Below are 15,779 nucleotides of genomic sequence, written 5' to 3'. Positions count from 1 at the left end.
ATGTGCATCTTCCGATTCAGGCCCAGCTACCACTTTTAGTTCTTACTCACCAGCTTGGCTGTTGCCCACTAGTTTTTCTCTGAGATACCTCATTTCCCACCAACTTCTCCGTCCAGCCCGAGGACATGTTCCCTGCCCCCAGGCTACTCCTGGTCTATGTACCCCATCATGGTATTTCCTACATCCTCAGAGTCTCCTCCCTCTTTCTCTTCTCTTCAGCCTCTTTTTTTTTTTTCAACGTTTATTTATTTTTGGGACAGAGAGAGACAGAGCATGAACGGGGGAGGGGCAGAGAGAGAGGGAGACACAGAATCGGAAACAGGCTCCAGGCTTCGAGCTGTCAGCACAGAGCCCGACGCGGGGCTCGAACTCACGGACTGTGAGATCATGACCTGAGCCAAAGTCAGACACTCAACCGACTGCGCCACCCAGGCGCCCCTCTTCTCTTCAGCCTCTTAACAAAAGCCCTGGTCTACCATCTTAGGTCATCTTCATTTCATCCTACAGCCCTTCACTTCTCTCTCTTTCACTACCCCCCCTTTTTTTTAATGTTTATTTATTTTTGAGAGAGAGAGAGAGACAGAGCACAAGCAGGGAAGGGGCAGAGAAAGATGGAGACACAGAATCTGAAGCAGGCCCCAGGCTCTGAGCTGTCAGCAGAGAGCCCAATGTGGGGTTCAAACCCATGAACCATGAGATCATGACCTGAGCCAAAGTCGGACACAACCGACTGAGACACACAGGTGTCCCAGCCCTTCACTTCTCTATCTCTAGAGTGAATAACTATCCTGCTTTGCTTGAAACAGGTTTCCTGGAATGTGCGACTTTTGGTGCTAAAACCAGGAATGTCCTGGGAAAGTTGAGATGGTTGGTCCCCTGCCTCCCGGACCACTTAACATTACTTTCTGCCTTACAACCCAAAACATATTTGTTTACAGCATCTCCTTTTAGCTTCTCACCATGCACTTGGGCAAGTAAAGTCAATTTCTAATGATGCCAATAAATATTTCAAAATAACACTTCAGGGCACCTGGGAGCTCATTTGGTTAAGCATCCAACTCTATTTCAGCTCAGATCATGATCTCATGGTTTGTGAGTTCGAGCCCCACATCCAGCTCTGGGCTGATGGCTCAGAGCCTGGAGCCTGCCTCAGCTTCTGTGTTTCCCCTCTCTCTGCTCCTCCCCCACTCATGCTCTGTCTCTCTCAAAAATAAATAAACATTAAAAAAAAATTTTTTTAACTAATCAATCTGATTCATCATATTAACATACTTAAGAAAAGCCACATGATCACAACAGATACTGAAAAAACATTTTATAAATTCAAATCCATTCTTTTTTTTTTAAGTTTATTTTACTTATTTTGAGAGAGAAAGAGAGAGAGAGAGAGAGAGCGTGTGCAGGGGAGAGGCAGAGAGAGAGGGATACAGAGAATCCCAAGCAGGCTCCACACTGTCAGCACAGAGCTCGACATGGGGCTCAATCCCATAAACCATGAGATCATGACCTGAGCCGAAATCAAGAGCCAGATGCTCAACTGAGCCACCTGGGCACCCCAACTCAAATTCTTGACCAAAATTCTAAGCAGGGGTGACCAGCAAAATTGCAGAGAAAGGAACTTCAAAAACCTAATCCTCTACAATAACAATGAGAATATTGGCAGTCAGAATCAACTTTTTTAGAATTCTAGACATTAACCAAAGGCCTGCAGCAATCTGGGAGCATTTATCCAAGAAACACGGATGAATCTCAGTTAAGAACAGCAAACCATGTGGGTTTTTGTTGTTGTTGTTTTTTTAACTTACCCACGCCCTCTCCCCAGTTCGGTGGTAGCTTTAAAAACCAACAGTCATAATCCTTGTGAAAACCAGCAGCCTGGCAGCCACCGGAGGGGACAGGGTAGGGTGGGAGGTCTTTGAAAGCACCACACACAGAGAACTGCCACCTGGTAGCTCCCTGGAAGACTCCATTTGCAGGGCTCACCTGGCTTAGAGCCTGAACAGTGGGAACAGCATTCTCCCTGAGGGCGTTTGTCAAAACAATCAGAAGCAATTATTTAATATCATCGCTACCTGAGATGCTGGATAACAGGGCAAACGACAGGCTAACCAAAAAGCTTAAAAGGAAAAGCTGGAGCCAAGAATATACAATGGAGAAAGAACAGTCTCTTCAATAAATAGTGTTGGGGAAACTGGATAGCTACATGCACAAGAATACAGACCACTATATTACACCATACACAAAAATTAACTCAAAATGGATTAAAAACTAGAATGTAAGACCTGAAACCATAAAACTCCTAGAAGAAACATAAGCAGTAAAGTCCTTGACATCAGTCTTAGCAACGTCTTTGTGGATCTGACTTCAAAGGCAAGAAAAACAAAAGTAAAAGTAAACAAATGGGACCTCATCAAAGTAAAAAGCTTCTGTACAGCAAAAGAAATTAACAGGAAAATGAAAAGTTAACCCACTGAATGGGAGAAAATATTTGCAAACCACATATCCAATAAGGGGTGAATATCCAAAATATACAAAAGGAATTCATACAACTCAACAACAACCTGATTATGAAATGGGGAGAAAATCTGAATAGACATTTCTCCAAAGAATACATAGAGATGACCAACAGGCAAATGAAAAAGATGCTCAACATCAATAATTATTAGGGATATGCAAATAAAAACCAAAATAAGATATTACCTAACCCCTGTAAAAATGGCTATTACCAAAAAGACAAAAAATAACAAGTGTTGGAGAGGGTGCAGAGAAAAGGGAACCCTCACACACTGTTGCTGGGATTGTAAACTGGAGCAGCCATTGTGTAAAACAATTTGGAGTTTCCTCAAAAAATTAAGAATAGAACTACCCTATGACCCAACTCTTCTACCTCCAGGTAATAGGAAAACTTTCACTAAAAAGATATATGCTCTCCTGTTTATTGTTATGTTCACTGCAGTACTGTTTACAATAGCCAATATACGGAAACAAAATGTCCATCAACAGATGAATGGATAAAGATGTGGTATATTTATACAATGAAATACTACTCAGCCACAAAAAAGAATGAAATCTTGCCATCTGCAACATGTTTGGATCTTGAGGGTATTCAAGCAAAATAAGTCAGATGGAGAAGAGCAAATACCATACAAATACCATATGATGTTACATGTAGAATCTTAAAAAAAAAAAATGAAATGGACAAACAAAATAAAAATAATCTCAGATACAGAGAACAGACTAATGGTTACCAGAGGGTTAACAGGGTTGGGGGCCTGGTGGGCAAAATGGGTAAAGAGGGTCAACAGTATGGTGAAGGATGGTAACTAGACTTGTGGTGGTAATCACTTTGTAGTGTACGCAGATGTTAAATTACAAAACTGTACACCTGGGCACCTGGCTGGCTTAGTCGGCAGAACACGCAACTCTTAATCTCGAGGTTGTGGGTTCAAGCCCCAAGCTGGGTGTAGCGATGACTTAAAAATAAAATCTTAAATAAAGCTGTATACTTGTATACCTTAAATAAAGTTTTAATGAAAAAGCTGGAAAATGAGATATCCATCAACTTTGAAAAGCTCTGACCTTTTCCTGGGCTTCTGAAAGGCCACACACAGGGAGGAGCCAAGATAGTGGAACGGCATGGAAGTTATCTTTGTGTCTTGCGTCCATGAAATACAGCCAGACCAACACTAAACCATCCTGCACACCTAGACAAATGATCTGAGGATTAACACAACAATCTGCACAACCAGAACCACAGAATTCAGCAGGTACGCAGCGCAGAGAGGCGAACTGGGGGAGAGAAAAGCTATGGAGGGCAGGGAGCTGTTTTTGCGTGGGGAGACAGGATGAGGGTGGGGGGGAGAATACGAGGAAAAGCACCCCCCCCCCAAAAGCAGCTGGAGAGAAAGTGGAAAAGTGGAAACAGCCGCAGGGACTGAACTAAAAAGGGAGAAAGGAGAGGGTTTGAAAGGCCACACACACGTGTAGGGCTATTGCTAGCAGACCCACCTTACAAGAAATATTAAAGAGGGGCACCTGGGTGGTCAGTCTGACTCCTGATTTAGGCTCAGGTCATGATCTCATGGTTTGTGAGTTTGAGCCCTGCATGGGGCTCTGCACTGACAGTGCGGAGCCTGCTTGGGATTGTCTCTCTGCCCCTACCCCACTTGCTCTCCCTCTCTCAAAACAAATCAATAAACTTAAAAGAATTTTAGGGGCGCCTGGGTGGCTCAGTCGGTTGAGCGGCTGACTTTGGCTCAGGTCACGATCTCGCGGTCCGTGAGTTCGAGCCCCGCGTCGGGCTCTGTGCTGACAGCTCGGAGCCTGGAGCCTGTTTCGGATTCTGTGTCTCCCTCTCTCTGACCCTCCCCCGTTCATGCTCTGTCTCTCTCTGTCTCAAAAATAAATAAACGTTAAAAAAAAAATTTCTTTTAAAGAATGTTAAAGACATACTAAAGAGAGTTCTTCAGGCTGAAAGTAAGTGATCCCAGACAGATCAAATCCATACACACACATACACAAATAGTAATAAAGTAATTAAAGATAAATGCACATTCCTGCTCCTTTCTTCTCTTGTGTAATTTAAAAAGCAACTATATAAAAGAATATTATATAATTGTGTTGTCAGGCCAGTAACATATAGAAATGTAGTATATTTACCAATAACAACACAAAGGAGGTGAGAACAAAGATGTACTGTGTTAAAAAATGGCACCAGATGGTGACTCAACTCTATAGGAACAAATGAAAACCAGAACTAGTAAATTAGAAAGTAAGTATAACAAATACTACAAAATGTGTGTGTGTGCGTGTGTGTGTGTGTGCGTGTGTCTGTGAACTTGTGTCTGTGAATTTGTGTCTCCTTCTCTAAGTTTCTTTAAAAGACATAAAATTGGGGTGCTTGGCTGGTTCAGTCAGTAGAGCATGAGACCCTTTACCTCAGGGTCATGAGCTCAAGCCCCACATTGGGCATGGAGCTTTCTTTGAAAATTAATCCATTAAGGGACGGCTGGGTGGCTCAGTCAATCAAGCATCCGATTTTGGCTCAGATCATGATCTCACAGTTCATGGGTTCGAGCCCTGTGTAGGGCTCTGTACTGACAGCTCAGAGCCTGGAACTTGCTTCAGATTCTGTGTCTCCCTCTCTCTCTGCCCCACCCCTACTCATGCTCTCTCACTCTCAAACATAAAACATTTAAAAAGTTTTTTTAATCAATTAAAAGACATAAAATAAGTAAAACTACAACAATGTATACTGGGTTTGTAACATATGAACATAATATGTGGGGCACCTGGGTGGTGTTGGTTGAGCGTCTAACTTTGGCTCAGGTCATGATCTTGCAGTCGGTGAGTTTGGACCCCGTATCAGGCTCTGTGCAGATAGCTCGGAGCCTGGAGCCTGCTTCAGATTCTGTGACTCCCTCTCTCTCTGCCCCCCTCCACTCACACACACTCTCTCTCTCTCTCTCTCAAAAATAAATAAAAAACACACACACACAAAAAAAGAAAATATAAATAAATATAATATGTATAACTATAATACCACAAAAAAGAAGAAAAGGAAATAGAACTATATAGAAGTAACATTTCTCTTCTGGAATTTAGTATAAATCAAAAGTAGATTCTTATAAGTTAATATGTATATGGTGATATACTTACAATGGAATATTATTAGCCAGCCATAAAAAGGAATGCAGTTCTCATACATACTACAACATAAATGATTCTTGAAAACATTATGCAAAGTGAGATAAGCCAGAAACAAAAGAATGAAAATTATATGATCCCACTTACATATCTAAAATAAGCAAATTCAGAAACACAGAAAGTAGACTAGGGACTACCAGGTGATAGAGAAGGAATTATTGCTTCATGAGTACAGAGTTTCTGTTTGGAGTGAGGAAAAAAATGTGGATAGTGGTAATGGTTGCACAACAGTGTGAATGTGGCAATGCCACTAAACTGTATACTTAGAATGGTTAAAATGACAAAGCTTATGTTACATGTATTTTATTTTACCACAATTCTTTTCAAAAATGTACATGGTAAGCCCTAGAGTAACCACTAAAAAATCTCTTTAAGAACAGTATTAAAAAAAACTGTGTCAACTATACTCCAATTTAAAAAGTAAAAAAGTAGTTAAAAATCATTAAAGAAATTTAAAATATTAAAAAATTACAAAGTATTCACTTAGTGCAAAAGAAAGCAGTAAAGAAGGAATAGAGAAACAAAAAAGTCATGAGATACACAGAAACCAATACCAATAAACACACTACAGGGGCGCTTGGGTGGCTCACTGGGTTAAGCAACCAACTCTTGATTTTGGCCTAGGTCGTGAGATCAAGCTCTGTGCCAGGCTCCATGCTGGGCATAGAGCCTGCTTAAGATTTCCTCTCTCTTTCTTCCTCCGCCTCTCCCCCACTCACACCTGCATTCTCTCCTCACCCCCCCAAAACACACACACACACACACACACACACAGTACAAAAAAGGAAAATTACAGACCAATATCTCTCATGAACATAGATAGAAAACCCCTAACAAAATATCTGCAGATCAAATCCAAAAATGTATAAAAAGAATTATACACCATGACCAAATAAGATTTATTCCAGGGATACAAAGCTGGTTCAACATCCAAAAATCAATTAATGTAATCTGCCACATTGACAGGCTAAACAAGGAAAACCATATCAATTGATGCAGAAAAAGAACCTGATAAAATCCAACACCCATTCACAATAAAAAACAAAAAGTATCAGCAAATGGGGAATAAAAGACATCTACAAAATACATACAGCTTATATCATAATTAATGATGGGAAACTGGATGCTTTCCCTAAGATTGGGAACAAGGCAAGAACGCCACCTCTCATCACTCTTATTGACATCTTATTAGAGCCACTAGCTAGTGCAATAAAACAAGAAAAGGAAATAAAAAGGCACACATCTTGAGAAAGAAGAAATAAAAATGTCTTTGAGGGATGCCTGGGTGGCTCAGTTAGTTAAGTGTCTGACTCTTGGTTTCAGCTCAGGTCATGATCTCACAGTTTGTGGGTTCAAGCCCTGCATCAGGCTCCACACCTGGCACAGTGGAGCCTGCTTGGGATTCTTTCTCTCTTTCTCCCACTCACACTCTCTCTTAAAATTAATTAATTTTTTAAAAAGTTTTTGAGAACTACATGATCATCTATGTACAAAATCCCAAAGAACTCACAAAAAATAACTCATGTAAATTATAAGTGATTATGACAAGGCTGCAGGATACAAAATTAATAATTAAAAGATAATTGCTTTCCTATAAACTAGCAATGAACAATTGGAATTTGAAATTTAAAACACGATACCATTTGCAACAGCACCCAAAGAATGAAATATTTAGGTATAAATCCAACAACACATGTACAAGACCTGTATGCAGAGAACTATACAACTCTGATGAAAGAAATCGAGAACATTTAAATAAATGGGGAAATAGTCCATATTCATGGATTGCAAGACTCAATATTGTTAAGATGTCAATTCTTCCCAATTTAATCTATAGATTCAATGCAGTTCCAATCACATCTCAGCAAGCTATTTTGTGGATATCAGCAAACTGATTCTAAAGTTTATACAGAAAGGCAAAGACTCAGAATAGCGAACATAATATGAAAGAAAACTGAAGTTGGAGAACTGATGTTACCCAACTTCAAGACTTACTATAAAGTTACAGTAATAAAGACAGCATAATATTGGCAAAAGAACAGACACACAGGTCAATATAACAAAATTAAGAGTCCAGAAACAGACCCACACAAATAGGGCCAACTGACCTTTGACAAAGGAGCAAAAGCAATTTAATGGAGAAAGGACAATTTTTTCAACAAATGGGATGGAACAACTGGATCAACATCCAAAAAAATTAGACAAACACCTTCTACTTATAAAAACTAACTTAAAATGGATCACAGGCCCAAGTATAAAACATAATACTGTAGAACTTTTAGAAGGAAATACAGGAGAAAATCTATGTGACTCTGGATTTGGCAATGAGTTTTTAAAAATAACAGCAAAAGCATGATCCACGAAAGAAAAAGTAAGCATGATTTCATTAAAATAAAAAAACTGCTCTGTCAAAGATACCATTAGAGAATGAAAAGACAAGTCACAGACTGGGAGAAAATATTTGCCAAACATATATCTTTTATAAGACTTATATCTAAACTATGCAACAAATACTTAAAACTCAACAATAAGAAAACAATCTAAGAAGTAGGCAGAAGATCAGAATACACACCTTACCAAAGAAGATACACAGACGGCAAATAAACATATGACAAGATGTCCAACATCACCTGACATCAGGGAATTTCAAGTTAAAACAAACGAACATTAGACCAACAACAGATACCACTACGCACCTGTTAGCATGACTAAACAAGTTTTTTGAACTGACAATACTAAATGCTGGCAAGGATGTACAGCATCCTTCCATTGATGATTGGAATGCAAAATGGTACAGGCACTTTGGAAGATAGTTTGTAGTTTCTTACAAAGCTACCATACAATCATATTCCTAGGTATTCACCCAATTAATTTGAAAACTTATACCCAGAGAAAATCTGCACGAGAATGTTTATAGTAGCTTTATTAAACCTTTATAGAACTAAAATGTCCTTCAATAGGTGAACAGACAGTGAAACATCTCTACAATGGAATATTCAGCAGTAAAAGAAAATGAGTTAAGAAGCCATGAAAAAGACATGGGAGGAACCTTAATGAACACTGCTAAGTGAAAGAATGCAGTCTAATGGGACTGCATACTATGTAATTCCAATTCTATGACATTCTGGAAAAGGCAAAACTATAGAGACAGGAATATGATCAGGAGTTTGGGAGAATCCAGGATGGACAAACAGGTGAAGCACAGGGGGATTTTCAGGGAAATAAAACAATTCTGTATATAATACTCTTATGGTAGATACATGATATTATGCATTTGTCAAAATCCACAGAATTTTATAGCAAAAAGAACAAACCTTAATATATGCAATTAAAAAAAAATTCATGTGGGAGGTAGGAAATAATGCAGATTATGACAAGGGACTCTCAAACTGTATTGCAAATGTATGAAACAACCTCACTGAAGGGGATGGGAGAAATAGGCCCTGAACTAAGTAACTATGGAAATGAGTGGCACCTGTAAGACTAAAGGAAAAGGAACTGCACACAAGTACTGTACTTCGTTGACAGTTCTTTCCCCCAGAGTATGGCCTAACAATTCAAATACTGCTGTATGGGTATGCTAAAACTGAACAATTAAGTAACTGGATGGTGGATGGTGGATGATGGGAGCCAGGTTTCTAACTGTTGTAGTGAAAATTTATTAATCAAGCAAAGGGGAGGAGGCTAGAATGATCCATGTGGCAATGGATTACAATTGGAGGCAATATGAGCTCAGGTTTAGGTTAATATAGATACAGTGATTTTATACAGAAATATTCTGGGGCATTTGGCTCAGTCACTAGAGCACGTAACTCTTTTTTTTTTTTTTTTTTTTTTTTTTTTTTTTTTTTTTAAATTTTTTTTTCAACGTTTATTTATTTTTGGGACAGAGAGAGACAGAGCATGAACGGGGGAGGGGCAGAGAGAGAGGGAGACACAGATTCGGAAACAGGCTCCAGGCTCTGAGCCATCAGCCCAGAGCCCGACGCGGGGCTCGAACTCACGGACCGCAAGATCGTGACCTGGCTGAAGTCGGACGCTTAACCGACTGCGCCACCCAGGCGCCCCTCTTTTTTTTTTTTTTTTTAACGTTTTTTAAATTTTATTTTTGGGACAGAGAGAGACAGCATGAACGGGGGAGGGGCAGAGAGAGAGGGAGACACAGAATTGGAAACAGGCTCCAGGCTCTGAGCCATCAGCCCAGAGCCCGACGCAGGGCTCGAACTCACGGACCGCGAGATCGTGACCTGGCTGAAGTCGGACGCTTAACCGACTGCGCCACCCAGGCGCCCCTAGAGCACGTAACTCTTGATCTCAGGTTGGTGAGTTCTAGCCCCACCTTGGGTGTAGAGCCTATTGTAAAAATATATATATTTATAGATGAAGGTATATATATATATGGGTTACTATTCACACTTTTTTTTTTTAATTTTCTCTGTCGGCAGAGAGGACTTAAAAGACAGTCGAACCAATAGCATCCCTAGGAGTGGAGAGTTATGCTCCCCGAGACTGAGGGCAGGTATTTACATAAATTGAGCAGTGGCTACAGAAAGCAGCAGGGCCAGAGGCAGGGTGGAAAACGAGGCATCAAGGACAGCACTCGCATGGTCCCCGCCTAGCAGCAATGGTCCTGACACTCTAAAAACAGAAGGAAAAAGCCACCAGAAGCAGGTCTACCGGCCTGAAGCGTAAATGCAACCTAACTAGAAATTAAGGCATCTCTAGGCAGACCTTTCTAAGCTGACGTTTAGCACCTTTACTTCTCCCAATTCTGTGTGTTCTGAAGATGCGGAAACAGAGGATTTAACCCAGGAAGCAGGCTCCCTGAAGCACCCGGCACGAAAGCCTGCTGCCACGGCCTTCGTAGGATGTGTGTGTGGAGAATGAGCCCAGGTGCTAAAGATGGCAAAGAGCACTTTGAGATGAGCCCCAAGTGCCTTAGAAATAGGTGACTGCACTGTTGGTGGGAATGCAAATTGGTGCAGCCGCTCTGGAAAGCAGTGTGGAGGTTCCTCAGAAAATTAAAAATAGACCTACCCTATGACCCAGCAATAGCACTGCTAGGAATTTACCCAAGGGATACAGGAGTACTGATGCATAGGGGCACTTGTACCCCAATGTTTATAGCAGCACTCTCAACAATAGGCAAATTATGGAAAGAGCCTAAATGTCCATCAACTGATGAATGGGTAAAGAAATTGTGGTTTATATACACAATGGAGTACTACAGGGCAATGAGAAAGAATGAAATATGGCCCTTTGTCGCAACATGGATGGAACTGGAGAGTGTGATGCTAAGTGAAATAAGCCATACAGAGAAAGACAGATACCATATAGTTTCACTCTTATGTGAATCCTGAGAAACTTAACAGAAACCCATGGGGGAGGGGAAGGACAAAAAAAAAAAAAGAGGTTAGAGTGGAAGAGAGCCAAAGCACAAGAGACTCTTAAAAACTGAGAACAAACTGAGGGTTGATGGGGGGTGGGAGGGAGGGGAGGGTGGGTGATGGGTATTCAGGAGGGCACCTTTTGGGATGAGCACTGGGTGTTGTATGGAAACCAATTTGACAATAAATTTCATATATTAAAAAAAAAAGAAAAAAGAAAAGAAATAGGTGACTGCATGTGGTCACTGGACCACATTACTGAAGGAAAAGGGGGCCTTCTGGAAGGGCCTGGGTGTTACCGCCTTGGCAGCCATCTCTGGTTCCAGGGGTGAACCCCTGAGTCCAGGGCCACATACCAGGCTCAGGTCTGGGAAAGGGGAAGGCGGGATGTACCAGACGGGGTAGGGCCTGGCGCGGGACACACTGGAGAGTCCGGAAGCAGGGAGCAAGCAAATGGAAGAAGTTCCAGACCAAGAGCCACAGGCTTGGTTTCTAAACCAAACTCTGCCATTCTCTGCTTGGTGTCACTTAGCCTCTCCAAGCCTCAGTTTCCTCGTTCTGACTTCTTCACATGGTGGTCAGGGAGCCAGATAAGGTAACGTGTGTGCATGTAGTTGGCAACTGCTAGCCCAGCGGCTATCCAAGGGCGGTCCCAGCACACCTGAGAGTTCCCGACCCCCTTCGACACGGTCTGAGAGGTCTTCCCTTTTCCAACTAGCACCTCCGTGAGCCCGGAACTGCTTTGTAAACCTCCTCCAAATCAGCGGAGAGGAGACTCCAGCTGTCCTCTATTAAACCAAAGAGACTTTCGAAAATCTAAAACCACACCACTCTTTCACTACATATGGGTGTGTTAAAATGCAACGGGTGTGTTATTCGTAAATGAAGATTTTTTTAAACTTAACTCCTCACGCCGCAAAAATTACTAGATACAAGCAAGAGCTCGTCGGGGTCAATAGTTTTTCGGCGCGTAAAGGGGTCCTGAGACCAGTTTGGGAACCGCTGTGCTGAACCAACGAGCGAAGGGTGTTCTCCCTCAGCAGGGGAGCCGCCTCGCGGACGCTGATTCCAGGACCCCTTTTATCAAACAGCACACGTTCGCGGTTTCCACTTGTGGGGGAGGCGGGGGGCTGGTTTTGTGTTCTGGGGCTGCTAATCGAATGTTTGTACCCATTTTCCCGGCCCCCAAGCAATGACCCTCCCACAGGGAGGCACGCGGAGGACGGGCGACCCTGGCAGGGCGTCGGCGACCTTGGCAGAGGTCGAGCCGGCGCGCGAGAGGGGCACGGTGCTCCCGGCCGGCGGGGGTTCCCGGCAGGAACTGGGGAGGCCGGCCCGGGTGGCGGGGGACCAGGGACCTGCACTCACAGCCTCGGCAGCGCCGCCGCCGCCGTTCCGCGTGGCGCTCTCCACAGCAGACGCAGCGCCATCTTCCTGACGCGCGCGCCCCGCCTCAGACAGGTCCTTCCTCATCTCGCCACGCCCCGTGGGCACGCCCCCCACGTGGCCCCGCCCCACAAGCCCAGCCCAGCCCCACCTCGTCCCCGCAAGTCACGCCCCGCTGCCTGGAGCACCTGTTCCCGCCCCTAACCAGGGATGTCTGAGAGCTCAGAACCTTCTTGTCCGCTATCATGGCGGGCAGAGCAGAGGCACGGAATGGATGGCCACTTCTTCAGAGGTTTTCTGGTGACTCCATCCAGTTACTTCTCTTCGTGCTTCTGGGTTTTTAAGGCGACTTTTGCGTTTTCCCAGCCAGAACAGGCCAATTTTCCGAGGGATTCATTGTTTTTGTTGTTAGAAGTACTGCCTAATATGTGAGCCTCACCATGTGCGTGCCTTAATTAACAGTTAATCCATCATGGGATACATATGCCTGCGATAGGATCAGAATAGATATGGGCAACTTTCTGAGTCAGAGAAATGCTTCTGAAGTAGGGCAGCAAACACAACTCTTCACTCTAACTCCTTCCTGCCAGATTGCACTACTTTCAGCAAATACAACTCCTGCCTCTTCACAGTTGGGGGACTAAGGTATTAACACAGGCTTTACTAGCTGTGCTAAACTTTACTAGTTCAACACTTTACTTGGTTCAGCAAGTGGTTCCCAGACTGTACTAGACTTTAGGCAAGTTACTTAAGTCTCCGTGCTTCAGTTTCCTCCTCTATAAGATGGGAATATAAATATACTCACCTCATAGGGCTGTTATAAGGATAAATTGAGTTAATATACATAAAGAGCTTAAAGCCTTGCTGGCCCAGAGAAGGTGTTCAGTAGCATTAATTACTTCTCCTTATTACCATTATTGCATCAATTCTCTTCTTAAAACTCTTTGGTGGCTTCCAATAGGAAGCATTTAGAATAAAACCCAAATTCATCACAACTCTGAAGGCCTTACAGGATCTGACCTCTGCCTATCTCTCCACCTTACTTCAGCCCCATGTTCTTCTTTCCACTTTTTTTAAGTTCACTAAGCCATTTCCCACTTTAGGGCCCTTACCTACCATGCATGTCGCTCCTTACCTACCAGAACACTCACAGCTACACCTTCTTGTCCTCTGGGACATTTAGACTACTTGCCCCCTGCTCAAAGAGGCCTGCACTGACTGCCCAAACTAGAGTGTCCTCCCAATCTATTCCACTGGCACAGCAACCTGACGGTTTCCATCGCAGCCCATATCACAATTTTTATGGGTTTGTGAATTCTCTTTCTTTTTCTTAATATATTTTTTTAAAGTTTATCTATTTTGAGAGAGAGAGAGAGAGAGTGCAAGTGGGGAAGGGGCAGAGAGAGAGAGGGAGAGAATCCCAAGCAGGCTCCATGCTGTCAGCGCAGAGCCCTATTCTGGGCTCAGTCCCACAAACTGTGAGACCATGACCTGAGCCCAAACCAAGAATCAGATGCTTAACTAAGCCCCCCAGGCTCTCCATGAATTTACTTTCTTATTGTTGCCTTTCCCTCAGTGGTTCTCAAGGTGGGAGGGAACTTCTGCCCACTGATCAAAGGGAGGGGGGCTTGTATTATTGTCATTTAGGGGACAGTGCTAGGGTCATGTGGGAAGTCCCCTCTTAGAAAAGCCACTAGTGCTCTAGTTTAAAAAACATCATCTTTAGGAATAGACTGTGAGCTCTTTGAGATCAGGGACCTGGTTATCTTGTCAGTGCTGTGTGCCCCCAGCACCTGGGTTAGTGACTTGTAACCAGTAGGTATTTAATAAATATAATGTGAAAATGTTCCACCAGCTTCATTATAATTCCAAGAACTGCTATATGAGTAGTTCTCCTTATTAAAATGCCCCAGGCCTTGTGGCCTTTTAAGTAAAGTAGGACCTCCCACAAGAGGTGATTCAATTTCTTTCAGACTCTGCTTGAAGAAATGGTAGTTATGCCCATTCTCACCAGGACTTCTGTGGTTTTGTTGAGCTTCCTCATGAGATTACTAACTCATAGGTTTCAAGAGCTGTTTTCTAATTTTTGTGTATTTTAAAATAAGGCTTTATTAATTTCCTATATTTCTGGATATAATAGAGAAAAGGATCCAGCGTTCCTCCTTTGAGGTAGTCAAATCTGTTTTTATTCACAGCCTCTAAAACAAAAATAAAAGTACATGTTTATCCCCAAGGACATTTAAAAATATGAAATTTAGGAAAGACATATTATCCTGTTTAATTAAGCAATCTGGTAGGGTAAGAACCTTGCAGAGATCTGAGAAAGAAGGATAGGGGCCAGAGACATTACCTCTAGAGTGTAATAAGCTTGGGGGTGGCAATGGGGGACACTAAAATAATGAACCAATACTGATAATTATTGAAGCCAAGTGATGGGTACACAAGGTGGGAATGGGATTTGTTACACATTCCTCAACTTTGTGTATGTTGGAAAATATTCTTAACAAAAAATTAAAACAAAAATCAATTGAACTAATGCTTAGCATGGAAGGAGCCAAAGGCAACTTTACCTGAAGCCAGTGGAGGTTAAGCCTCAGGGTTCCTAACTTAAATGGGCCCTTTCTAGGTCATTTGTGTTCGTAAAGTGTATAAAAATGAAATTTTTTTTTAACGTTTTATTTATTTTTGGGACAGAGAGAGACAGAGCATGAACGGGGCAGGGGCAGAGAGAGAGGGAGACACAGAATCAGAAGCAGGCTCCAGGCTCCGAGCCATCAGCCCAGAGCCCGACGCGGGGCCCGAACTCACGGACCGCGAGATCGTGACCTGAGCTGAAGTCGGACGCTCAACCGACTGAGCCACCCAGGCGCCCCTAAAAATGAAATTTAAAAAAAAAAAATTTTTTTAAATAAAAAAAAATAAATCAAAATGAAATTTTAACTACCATTAGTCAAGGTGCTTTCTCTTTGTACTCCAACTTGCCCTCTCTCAAGCTTCTTTTGTGTTCAGTGGTGTTGAAATGGCTGCAGCATTTTCATATTTATTTATTTACTTATTTATGTATTTATTTAAGTAATCTCTGCACCCAACATGGGGCTTGAACTCATAACCCCGAGATCAAGAGTCACATGTTCTACTGACTGAGGCAGCTAAGCACCCCTGTGGGTGCAGCATTTTGAAGGTCCAGCTAAGGGTAAGTTGGGCCGGGATATATTTGGTTTAGATTTAGTAGACTATATTTATGTGATTTTTTTAAAATATTTTATTTTTAAGTAATCTCTACACTCAACATAGGGCTCA

The 15,779-nt window shown here is 42.4% G+C and overlaps 1 protein-coding gene across 6 annotated transcripts in view; it reads right to left on the bottom strand.

Annotated features, from left to right (window-relative positions):
- Window positions 1-12,573, bottom strand: part of CLYBL (citramalyl-CoA lyase) — a 264,850-nt gene extending 252,277 nt beyond the window's left edge. For all 6 annotated transcript variants that reach the window (XM_047869176.1, XM_047869190.1, XM_047869183.1 and 3 more), the window contains exon 1: window positions 12,462-12,573. In XM_047869176.1, coding sequence (XP_047725132.1) covers window positions 12,462-12,523 — 62 coding nt within the window. In that variant the 5' untranslated portion in view covers window positions 12,524-12,573. The remainder of the gene's footprint in view (window positions 1-12,461) is intronic.
- Window positions 12,574-15,779: the final 3,206 nt, after the last annotated feature.

This window comes from Prionailurus viverrinus, chromosome A1 (genome assembly GCF_022837055.1).
Source record: "Prionailurus viverrinus isolate Anna chromosome A1, UM_Priviv_1.0, whole genome shotgun sequence".
In the NCBI taxonomy this organism is placed as follows: domain Eukaryota; kingdom Metazoa; phylum Chordata; class Mammalia; order Carnivora; family Felidae; genus Prionailurus; species Prionailurus viverrinus.
Note: the sequence above shows the minus strand (reverse complement) of the source record. Positions and strands in the feature narration are given on the sequence as shown.